Source organism: Cygnus atratus, chromosome 5 (genome assembly GCF_013377495.2).
Source record: "Cygnus atratus isolate AKBS03 ecotype Queensland, Australia chromosome 5, CAtr_DNAZoo_HiC_assembly, whole genome shotgun sequence".
In the NCBI taxonomy this organism is placed as follows: domain Eukaryota; kingdom Metazoa; phylum Chordata; class Aves; order Anseriformes; family Anatidae; genus Cygnus; species Cygnus atratus.
This window is the reverse complement of record NC_066366.1, coordinates 10,079,412-10,091,989: the sequence shown is the minus strand read 5'-3', so window position 1 is coordinate 10,091,989 and position 12,578 is coordinate 10,079,412. Positions and strand designations below refer to the sequence as shown.

The 12,578-nt window shown below is 37.7% G+C and overlaps 1 protein-coding gene across 1 annotated transcript in view; it reads left to right on the top strand.

Annotated features, from left to right (window-relative positions):
• SLC17A6 (solute carrier family 17 member 6) overlaps window positions 1–6,591 on the top strand; it is a 32,772-nt gene extending 26,181 nt beyond the window's left edge. Inside the window, exons 9-12 of the mRNA XM_050711146.1 lie at window positions 1,630–1,762; window positions 2,443–2,553; window positions 3,966–4,093; window positions 4,458–6,591. Coding sequence (XP_050567103.1) covers window positions 1,630–1,762; window positions 2,443–2,553; window positions 3,966–4,093; window positions 4,458–4,790 — 705 coding nt within the window. The 3' untranslated portion in view covers window positions 4,791–6,591. The remainder of the gene's footprint in view (window positions 1–1,629; window positions 1,763–2,442; window positions 2,554–3,965; window positions 4,094–4,457) is intronic.
• The last annotated feature ends 5,987 nt before the right edge of the window (window positions 6,592–12,578 follow it).

Here is a 12,578-nt window from a genome sequence, read left to right as displayed (position 1 = left end):
ATACAAAATTAATTTTTGGAAATCCAGCTCTCAGAGCTAAGTGTATGAGCCCATTCTAGTATATTAAAACACACAAACAAAAACAAAAACAAAAATCAAACAAAAAACCCAACCCTTTAAAATGAGGCTCAGATTTGGTAATACCCCATCTTCAAAAACCAGAACTGGACTGAACAGGTGTGCTGCTTTAAGACCATTTTCTATATATAGCATGGCACCTGAACATCAAAAAGAGAGTGTAAATGCTTCATGATAATTCCATTATGATGGGCAATAAAGTATTTGGATTTTCAGTCTAAAATTGTTATGTTCTTATGTTGAATGATAAACATAACTTTATCTGTTATGCATGCAGTAAGAATGGTCACATGCTTAATTAATCTGGTCATTTTGTTCCAGAAGATTTTTCTTAGAGTGTATTCAAAGAAATGTGGAGCTTTGTAAACAACAGCAGGAAAGCCAATTTTCATCTTTCCATCTGCTGTGGACATGGATGCTGATAAATGAACAATTATAATTTAAGGAACACCCCACTGCAGTAATTACAATACCATAGTTGCCTTGTAGTTATTATTTGGCTTATTGGGGGAAACACCTATTAACATGAAGCTAGCTACCACCACACAGTCGCCACGTATGTAAACTGCACCGAAATACGCTATTTCACCACTTCAGTGGGAAAGCAAAGACCAATTGTACTCTCCGTGTTCTTGTGAAGTCTGTCTGCTCTGCACACTGACGTAACTCAAGTCAGCCATCGGGCCTGACTGACACACTGTTCAGAAAGGAAATACGCAAAAGCACTGGGTGTAAGCACATTTCCAGATATAGACAGTAATCAGAATTCACCAGTAGAACAAAATGTCACGCCTCCCAGAAGCAAACCATCTGCAAGGCAGTTCTGTTGGCAGGAGATAGCAGGTGGCAGCTTGAGCTAGGCACTACTTGGAAGGAATGGTCTTCAAATATATTCTTACAGCTTGGGACAGTCATCGCAGAATTACTGTGTCTTAATTTGCTAATAAGCATAGCATTTTGTATATTGCCAATGGATATTTAGTGTATTATCGTTTGCTATATTCAGAGTTTCTCAGACATGTCCTGTGCTTGTGTGAAATTTGCAGCTTGTGGGCTGCTCAGAAATCAAAGGCAAATGGGCACTGCATGTGTGAGGGTGATCCACAGGGAATCTTTTGCAGACCTCACATGTCTGGACGTGTTAGATTTGCTGGGCAATTGCTGTGCCAAACCCATCACCAACTGAAATGTAGCAATTCAGCGAGACACATTTGATCATAAATTTCCTGAAAAGGGAGGGCAGATGAGCTATAAGTTAGGGGAAAAAATAAATAAAGCTATTAGTTTAAATCTGAACTATGAAAACAATCTATAAATGTGAAGTGTCATGGCACCGGAGATTCTTAAAAAGTCCGACTGCCCTTCAGAAAATACAGAGGCAACGTAAGATCAACAGTTTTATTCACTTCATAAACCAAGCCAAGATTCTTAGTTTGAATACATTGTGTGAAATTGAAGAGAAACAATTAGCTAATTGCTGAGTGTTTCCGAAAATGAAAAATCGGTATTTTCTTGCAGCTTTTACTCTGCTGTTTCCAATTATTATTTTAGGTGGGTATCTTATCTGCTGTGCCGCATTTAGTGATGACAATTATTGTTCCCATTGGGGGACAAATTGCAGACTTCTTAAGAAGCAAACAGATTCTTTCAACCACTACTGTGAGAAAGATAATGAACTGCGGAGGTAAGCTTTCCTAATTTATTAGAAAAGTTTATTGTACAGATGTAATATCCATACAGAATGCTGTATACAGTAAACAAACTGCATGGTTTTATACACATACGACATAATCCTTTGTACAGTTTTTGTGTGTTATAGACAGGGTTACTAAATAAAAACAAACACATTTGTTCCTCTGTCTAATTTCAAAAGAGATGTTTGATACTTAAAAAAGCGTTCTGACTCTTAAAGGAGCAGATGAGCTCTTTTGGGGTAATTTGCTTACAAGCAGCTTCTTACAGTGTCTTAACTCCTCATCTGGACACCCTCTGACAATGAGCTGGGATCACCCATCTGACTTCTCAGAGGTTAACCTTACAGGAGATGAATTGTGCCTCTGATGAGAACTTAAACGTTCATAAGCAGGTTGAGTGTATACTCCCATTAGTGCCAGCCCAATTATGGTATTTGATTTGAGCTTAAAACTGGCAGGAAGCAATGATAAGCAAACAAATAATAAAATATGGATTACCTGACATAGCAAGAACACGTGTCTTTTAGGGAGGAAAGAAATGCCTGATTATATTGCACTCTAGGGCAACGTTTTGCCTCTGTCTTCCTCTGAAATGTTATGATATCCTAAAGTCTGCAGTATCTGAGGGGGAATTAAAACTGATGCCTGTTTTTCTTTACAATTTCTCAAGGTTTTGGCATGGAAGCAACTCTTCTTCTTGTGGTGGGATATTCTCACAGTAAAGGAGTGGCTATTTCATTCTTAGTACTTGCCGTAGGCTTTAGTGGATTTGCCATATCTGGTAAGATACTACTGCTACTAATGAATTAGATTATTTTAAGATATAAAACACCTCATTTGTTTTTTATTCACTGACAATAATTTAAAACAAACCTCAGAATTCCAGATGTTACTTAGGAACATTACAAAGAAAAGTAGGATCAATATCACATCTTTTAGATTGGTTATCTTTGTTCAAATACTCAATCTTTTTCATATTCAATGCAGCAAATTAAACTTCCTTTTCAGTGAGGTGCTAATGTACACCACAGGTTTTTCTTAAAATTAAATGTGTACCACAAATGGATTGATATTGTATGCCAATACCTAAATATATGTCTTTGTTTAGATATAGACCTTTACCATTTTTTCACTGTGTATTATTTAATGCTTTGTTAGTACTGTATTTTTTTTACTACTTTGGGGACTAATTATTCAAAATTTTTTTTCTGATGTTAAAATCAGTTACTCCCATTTCTTGCTGCTATCTCACCCTTTTGCCTTTGCCTTTCCCAAATGCAAGTGAGCTGGCCTTCCTGTGTTTTCCTGCTGTGATCTTAGTATCCTCTCCCATGCTGGTTCCTTATGTCTAAAGCAGACTCTCTTTTCTTTTGTGCCAAACATCTAAACTCTCCTTCCAAATCTGTCCCTAATACCACATACCAGATCTGCAAGGTATCATGACTTTTTCATAGAACTTTACAAGTGTGGTATTTTCTAACAGCTATCCATGTCTAAGCACTTGCCTTTTCTCTTTTAATTATGTTCTGATATCCAGAGATCTGGCTTTTGCTTTCGCTTACTTAAGTGCTTATTTGGGAGATAATCAGTTCGGACACTTCATATAGAACCAGATATTTTTCCTAAGATAATTTAAATCATTACTGCATAAATCCGAAGGGGATTAAGCTGTTGGAAATGCAAGGAAAAAAATATTATGAGAATAATTAATAAATCATTTATAGATAAGCCCTTTTTTTCTCCTCTCATCTTACCACTCAAGAACAGAAGGGAACTAACTCCCTTCTGCTAGTCTGTGAAAGAAAAATTTGGGCAACAGGAAATGAAAGTGGCACAAGCTAGAAGAAGAAATAACGTGTTATTTACACCATGAAAAGGTCATGAATGACACTGTGACAATACGAACCTTACCCTTGTCTAAATATATTCTGGGTTCTCTAAACAATCACTACTAGGATATTTTTAAAAACTCCAGTTTGGGGAACAAAATACATTTAGTATCCTTCTGTAATATATTATTTTCAAAGAAAAAAAAATAGATGTTTAAGCATTGTAAAGCTTTTAGAAAAAAAATAAATGCAATTAAAGAGCTCAAATATGTCATATTAAAATTTTCGTGTGAGAGCATTACTTTTCAGAACCAAAGTATAGCTCTGGTTATGGTACGAATGTTTGCTGACTTTTGCTTTGCAGGATTCAATGTCAACCATTTAGACATTGCCCCAAGGTATGCCAGCATATTAATGGGGATTTCTAATGGAGTCGGGACCTTGTCTGGAATGGTATGCCCTATAATTGTTGGAGCAATGACAAAGAACAAGGTAAGTGGCAATACGGTTTTCAAATCTTCCAGTTCAATACTGTTAGCTTCAATAAAAAGACCTTTCCACAATACAACTTGCCAGAATAAGTGAATTGCAGTCTGGGACCTCTAGGGGATAACATCCTGGAACTTGCAAATTTGAAACATGCTGCACTCACTATATGCTCACAAGGTCAGTGCTTTTGTAGGCTGATGAGTAGTGATTTTCAGAGGGAGACGGATGTAAGTAATTGGAAATTGGACACTTATATGTTTTAGTTTTGCTGACAATCACAACCTCAATGCCTAATTTAAGTCTCTCAGCTCAGAAGAGTTGGGTAAGCATAGGCAGTGGTCTGATTTAGCAACTTTCTTCTTTACAGACACGTGAAGAGTGGCAGTATGTCTTCCTCATTGCTGCTTTAGTTCATTATGGAGGTGTTATATTCTATGGCATATTTGCTTCAGGAGAGAAACAACCCTGGGCAGACCCCGAACAGACAAGTGAAGAGAAATGTGGCTTTATTCATGAAGATGAACTAGCTGAAGAGACAGGGGACATTACTCAGAATTATGTAAATTATGGTACCACCAAGTCCTATGGTGCTACAACCCAGGTCAACGGTGGCTGGCCTAATGGTTGGGAGAAAAAAGAAGAATTTGTACAACAGGAAGTACAAGACTCATACAACTACAAGGAAGGAGATTATTCATAACAACCCTAAATATTGGGTATATTTTATAGTGTTTGTGATTAAATTCATTGTGATTGTTTGCACACAGAAATAAAATGTGGTATAAACATGTAAACACATATCAAACAGGAAGGTCTTACTGTAAAAAAAAAAATCCATTAAAGTGCAATCTGTATGAGTTGTGACATGTCATCACTTTCATTAGGTTATATTTGTTCGATAAACATTAGAGTTTTAAGGGTTTACTGGTCAAAACTATAGGGGCAATTAGATACTTACAGTATACAAGAGCTAAAACTCATAACTAAGGATTAAAGCACAACTAAGCAACCAAGTTGGCACATCTAATGCTCTTTTTAGAAAGCCAAAATTACTTGATCGTTAAAAATGCACTTATATATTTGTTACACTGTATTGAAAGAGATTGTGTTAAATACACGTTTACTAAGTGCAATGTAGGAATTGTGTGTTTAGTCTAAGACAAGAGCTTTCTTAAAGGAGAAAGGCTGAGTCCTAGTCGTTTACAGAGGCTTGATCCAGTTCCTTTAAGTGTAATTGTATCAAGCCTAACAGAACAAATAGGGCATATTGTATGTTTATTGTGATTACATGCTGCAGGCTACTCTGTGATGAATAATGGAATTATTTAGGAGTTTTATACTGAATGTTCGGGCACAAGTTCTTATTTCTATTCTGCACAGATTCTTATGAAATTATAGGCCTTGTCATGTTCTTCCCTGCATTTATCAACTAATAAAAAAAAAACAACGTTAAGTCTGAATTTTCATGCAGACTGTCAAATCCCTTTATCAAAAATAAGCTTTATTATTCTTTTCTTTGCAGTATATTCCAACTTTGTACTGGTGTCTTTAGGGAGAGAAAAAATAACACAATATAAACTAGAAAAAGATATAGTCTTATAGAAAATTCCAAAGAGAAATGTACTATGAGCAAGTAGCCCTATGAAAAAGGATGTATTTGTTTTGCAGAATATTTTGAAGCCAATAGAAGAAACAGAGAATAATTTAACCCTTATTCTTCCCCTAATAGCATTCATATTTTTACACATCGTGCCACAGTTATATACATAGATATAAGTTTATTGAAGATACTGTAATTATAGAAAATGTTGCTATTTTAGAAATCCCTGAAATAAATAAAAAAATGTATTTGTCTTTCAATTAAACCTAATAATAATGGACACTGAATATAAACTCACAAACCAAAGTGGCAAATAACTAGTGTTGGGTTGAAAGAAGCCAACAAGCATCACGCTTGTCTTTTTAGCATAACTCAACGGTGACTGCAACATTAGTGTACCAAGCAATAAGTGCAATGCATTATGAAGTGCATAATCTTCTAGTCTATATATTAACCTTCATTTAGCTTGTTGTATATATTTGGGGTTGTTGGGATTAAACCAAACCGAACCAAACTGAAGTTAGCAACACCAGACCACTTCTTAATACTCTAAAATGACAACGATGATCCATTTCTTAATTCAATCAAATGATTATTATTGTATGTAATAATCCATTCTGGATTCTTGGTCTGTTCATTGTATCGTGCTAGTGATTGGAAACCCTGCTACCGCAATATACAACTTGAGGATTGTTTCTTCTCCTTCTTCTTTTTTTTTTTTTTTTAAATGCAAATCATACCTTGACCTTAAGAAAAAAATATTTTGCTTTGTGCCTCAAAGTGATGTAAAATGTGATCATAGCTTTTGCTGTGTTTAATGAAAAAGATGTGGACTGTGTCACTTTTGTTGCTGCAAAAAGTGTTAATAAAATGCTCTATTTATCCTTTTATATAAAAAGGACCATTGTAGTTCCTTGTGATTTTTTTAGAGGTTCTCTAACACCAATGACTAAAACTATACTCCCTACAGAACAAATTCTGTTATCAACACGGAGACACTACCTTACACCTCAGCTAGGCATGATGCTGGATACCCAGCGTCCTGCACTGCCTGCTCTTTCCTCCACCTGCGCACAGATACATGGTGGGAGAGGCACCTGCTGCTGGCTCCCGTTCCTCCTCCCCTAAGGATGGCTGCAGCAGGTGTGAAGGAGAAAGGAGCAGGAGGATCAGGGAGCCAGCCAATGCCACACAACTGGGAAAAACAGACAGCTCCATGTTAGCTGGAAGGCTGCCGTGGATCAGCACTCTCTGAAGCAAATGGGGGGCTAACACGGACTGCTGATTTGGAGTTTGCTTCCTCTCCTGCTCCTGCAACAAGGCTCCTTAACTGAAACGTAACGTTGCTTTCTGTCCACCTCACAGAACTCGGTGAAATTCAACAAATGCCACATTAAAAATAAAACTTCTTCTAACAACATTTTCACTGTTCAGCAATTCTCCCGCACCCAGCAGAAGAATGTAGAAGCATCAATCTGCACAGAAGCCTGCAAACACCAGCTAGAGCAGAGGTGGGCCCAGTGCTCTGCACCAGTAGGCTAGTTGTCATGAGACACAGACCAGGTAATCCCAACGTTATTGCTAATTGTTTGGATGGACTGCTGTGACATTGTCGTGGCAACATCCCGAAAGAGTCCAAAGTAGGATAAATAGGGGCTGCAGAAGTACTCTTGTGCTTATCGCACCAAGCAGACAGCTCAGAAAATGAAAACTAATTAACAAAATTAAAATAAATTTGTCTTAATTTTTGGTCTAATGTTACAGGTTCGCTATCTTTTGGAACTGTCTCAACAGTTTCTTTTCATTAAGGACAGGCAATTTTTCTTCTTATTAGCTTGAAACCTTTTAATTACCTCAAGCCAAGGAAAGACTTTAGTCAGGCACTACACCCTGCACAGTTCTGCCATGCACACTTCTGTGGGAACTCAACAACTGCTTTACCAAGAACAATACAATCAAACAATTTACAATAGAACCAAGAGGGTGAGGACAAATATTGACTGAAATGCTCAGAATTTTTTTATATTAATGACAGAAAGTGTTTTGTAATCTTTTTTAGCGAGTTTTCATGAAAAATATTTGTGATGCTACTTGAAGTGTAGCTACTTGGCTCTTCTGTCTTCTGAAAATGCATCCTCTCTCATGGTTTGTTTTCTTCTTCCCTTTATTTTAAATGCTACACCACTTCTAAGATTCTCCACTTTCTTTCTAGCTCTCTGCTTCTGCTCTGACTCCTTTACTTCCTCTATAAAGGGAAGAAAGGATGAGGAGCATGCCAGATTTTAAGGTTTTTACTTCACAGATTTCCACTCACAGAAAAATACAGGAATCAATCATCAGGAACACAACTGAGAAAGAAAGAGGGAAATGGAGAAACTATTTTATTTCTCACAAAGGATGATTACATGAAGACAAGGACCAACAGTTGGAGCTGGGTTAGGGAAAAGGAGAATTGAGTAGACATGATCCTTCATCTAACTCCTGTATTTCTTCTCAGTAAATACACCTATGCGTCTCCTTTACTACTTCCTATTTATAGAGTAGCATTGCTAAAAAATAACTCTTAAGCCTCTTCTGATCTGTGCCCCCAGATGCTTCTCTTCTGCACTCAGGTTCAAAGACTAGCTCTACAGATGCACTGCACTTGTATGAGGCAGTGTTCCTCTTTTGGAACTCTTTCTAGGTCAAATCACCCATGTTTATCAATCAGGGTGTAGGATCAGGGTTCACAATGACTTTTTTGTCTCATCCTGTCATCTGTTTCTGTTCTGTTCTGCTCTCTGGTACCCTGTACTCATTATGTTGAAAAAAAAAAAAAAAGGCAAAGTAATCTTTACTCACGTTTTTATTTATCAGTCAGTTATCTTCTCTAAGTGAAGAACCGTAACTTAAAGGAAGGGCAGAATCCTGGCTCCATTAAAATCATTCAAAAATCTGAGTTTAGATGGGTTAGAATATCACCTCAAATGTTCACCTTTATGTCCTCAAAACATTTCAAGTAGATATTATCACTTAACTAGTGACAATATTTTAAATATCTGAATCCACATTGGTCAGATGCCTTCTGTTAACATATACTCTCTCTCGCAGAGATAAAGCTATCATAAAGTGCTCTTTGCTTTCAGAAATGATCATGAAATTCAATGGACCCAATTTCATAAAAACACTTTTCTATGGGGAAAAAGAAAGCCTCAAGGTAAAGGCTGAATAACAGCGACAAAAGAATATCTGCAAATTTGAATGAAGTCCTCTTTCAGCATGAAGCTAGGAATAGGAATGAATGTGGAAGTCAGAATAAATGTCACAGTTCAAAGCTGTACTGTTCGAAAGATAACATCACAGTCTTAGTTGCTGTCTCTGAAAGATAAAATGTTTTGTTCCTTTTAGGATAAGCTGTGAAAGAGTTTGAAGGCTAGTCTAAGTCTTAACTACTTAACAGCAGATGCTTTTGTTCTTATTTTGATTTTGTCTACATTTTTTGACTGAATAATTTTCATTGCACTGGGATATTTAAGAGTAGATAATCAAAGGACCTAGAACTAAAATGAGACATTTTAATTTTAGTTGGATATCTACGTATATCTCCACTGTTCTCATTAAAGTGTCTGATTTTGCTATTCTAGCTTTGCTTAACACTTTTTCACGCTGTAACCCAAAGCATGACAAAGAATGAAATGTGTTATATGGGTGCATATGTACAACTACTGAAGCCTATGCAATCAGTTGTATTGAGGTCTAGCCCTTCGACAGGATCTTCCGTGTTTGAGAACTGATGTTACAAAATGGTTGTTGAGAAATGCATCTTTGGTAAGGCTTTTAACATTAGAAACACATAATTCCACAATTTTTGCTTTAGATGAAGCTGCATTCTCTCAATTGCTGTGAGTGAGACATTAGAGAACAACAAAAAATAAGATTTCAAGCAACAGTCCAACCTCTGGCAGGCTTTTGTCTATAAGTAAATAGAAGGCAAGTACGAAAGAGACACCATGTCTCTATTTTTCAATGAGAGAAACATTAAGAAAGGCAAATGTGATATCAGACATGAAATTTAAAGATAAGTTAAAAATTAAAGGAAATAAAGTGTTCTAGGAACTTAAAGGAAGGCTTATAGAAGAGCTTCCAGAATTCCTAGCTTTTGCTTATGACAATAATAAGAAGAAAAACCTGAAGTCCTAAATATCTAGGTAAGTCCACACTAACCTTCATCACAAATATGATCAAAATTTGGCTCAGAAGCTGATTACCATGTCCTGGCTGCACCTTACTTTGTCCTAATATTGTTTCTAACACATGGCAGGACCTTGAGGGCACTTACAGGCCTTTATTGCCTTCAGCGAACACCTCTGGGACCCCCACCTGCACCCAGGAGCTCAGGCCTGGACTTCCCTGTCGCTAGTCTGTCTCCTCCATGGGAGCTGGATCTCTGCTGTGCTTCTGTCTCCAGTCCTGCCTCTGGTCCCCCCTCCTGCTGCTGTTGAGAGGGCCCTGTAGAGGGACCCTGGGCCTGACTCATTCATTCCTTGCTGCCTCTGGGACTGTCAGTGGAGCTTGTTACTGCCACCCTGCTCAGGTCCCGTGGGACTGCACCCTAGTCAGTGAGGGCACAGCCAGCACCTGGCTCACTGCCCTGCTAAGCTCCCTTCCTGCTCCCTGGGCTCCCTGTTGGACTCCTTCCACGCCGTGCCAGCCCTAAGCCGAGGAGACCTGCTAAGCCTCACCTTAGGAGAGTGCGTGTGGTCAGTTCACTAATTAAGCACCTTTGCCAGTCCCTGAAGAGGTAGAATTGTGGATAACGATCCCATTATTTTCCTAAAATACGCCAAATGTACTGATGTGTCAGGCAAGAGATGTAACTTGTTAGATACCACAGCATACTGCCTCAGAAGTAGAGGGTTTGGCATTCCTACTTAAAATCTCTCTCACAGATGTACTTTCCCATCATGGATATACTCGTGGTATTAGATTCCTTTTCCAGGAGGAGCTGTGTTTCATTTGGCAGTGAGTCTTTAGGGGACTGAATCAAGTTATCATCCTCGAACCCACTGCAGGCTTCCTTAGCTGCGTACAGGAAGCTGCTATTACTATCCTCAATCCTTCTGCTAGAGAGGATCAGCATTTACTTGTACCAAACTAGCTTTTCAAAACTGGTATGCCTTTACACTACTTCTGTCTGGGCATCATTGCACAAGGGCATAGGGTCTGTTCACAAATCTATGGAAGCAAATAATTCTCTTGATCTTTGCACTACTAAAACTGGTGGTTTGCAAAACTGGCAATTGAGGCATTACAAAGAGTAACTGCTACCTTGTACTACTGACAAGGAGTTGATGACGAGGTGTTGTTTGTACCCTGAAGATCAAATGGCAGGTTCTGTGCACAAGGAATAGCGAATGAGATGAGTATTTGACATGGGCAAGCAGTACAGATATATTTGGCTTAGCAAGATCCCACTTCATAGTAAGCAGTATGAATTCACTCACATCTGCTCTGACTCTGACACTGTGAACTCTCAATATATAATTCATATACATGCAAATTTATTTCCTATACCACTTTTCTTTCAGAAAATACAGATTACCTATCTCATTTACAATCCTAATCAGCAACAGAAATAAATTTACTTCAAACAGTAAATATTTTATAAGAGAAAGATAGCAGCAATCAATAAAATAAAATAAATTGTGATTGTAAAACTTCAACTAAAATGTAATGTGAACCACCTTAGAATATTCTTCTAGGCTCAGAAGCATTATATACACATGCATGTACATATGTGTACATATGTATATATATATATATAAGTACACACAAAGATTTTAGTTCTCTTTTGACTTGATCAAAATCCTAATATATCGTCAGCAAATTCAAACAGCACTGAGTAAGGCTCCACTCAGCCCCCCTATAATTTGCCATGAATGAGGACATCAGCAACAAGTGGCAAGAAATTGAGTCATACATGAGAAGCTTAGTTGTATTTGTTCTCTCTGAGAAGACTTTCAAGTCTGTTAGCTTGTGGGAAATTCAGAACAACAATCTAACTGTTGAGGGTCTGTATAACTGGATGGGGGCATTAACAGGAACCAGTTTGTGTTGTATTGCTTATCTTGAACCTCCTTGAACCTTGAACCCTCCACTGCTACATTTTCCAGGTCACAAATGCAGAAGAAACAGTTATTTATTTAAGCCATAACAGGAACATGGTCCTTGGTATTTTCTTAAGTTGATATAATTAAGGCTCATAACATTTATAGAGGTATGAATAGCCTAAAACTATTCCCTAATTTCAGGGACGTCCTTGAACTAACATACTTTTTCAGAGGTTATATAATTGTTCTTTGTTGAAACAGAAATGTTAAGAAGAGCTTTCCCTGAAAAATGGAATTTCTTTTACTTATCCAAATGGTTGCAACCATCCTGCCAGGGTTTTCAAGCTTCCTGAACATTAGAATAGAATAGAATAGAATAGAATAGAACAGAACAGAACAGAACAGAACAGAACAGAATAGAGTTCAGCTGGAAGGGCCCTACAAAGATCACCATTCCAACTGCCTGAGCACTTCAGGGCTAAACAGAAGTTCAAGCATATTACTGAGGGCGTTATCCAAATGCCTCCTGAACCCTGACAGGACTCGGGCATCAGCTACCTCTCTAGGAAGCCTGTTCCAGTGTTTGACTCAGCATTTCCATGATATGAGGATAAATAGCATATGCACTGTAAAAGTGTGGTAAGGTCCACACAAACTGTGTCTGGTTTAAATTGATGTTCAGAAAATCCAAGTGGGTAGTTGGATATCCAAGGATCAAGAGGAACACAAAAAGTCCTCATATCTTGAAAACTACTTCTTTGTGATACAAGAAGGCACATCTAGAAGAATCCAGATACAT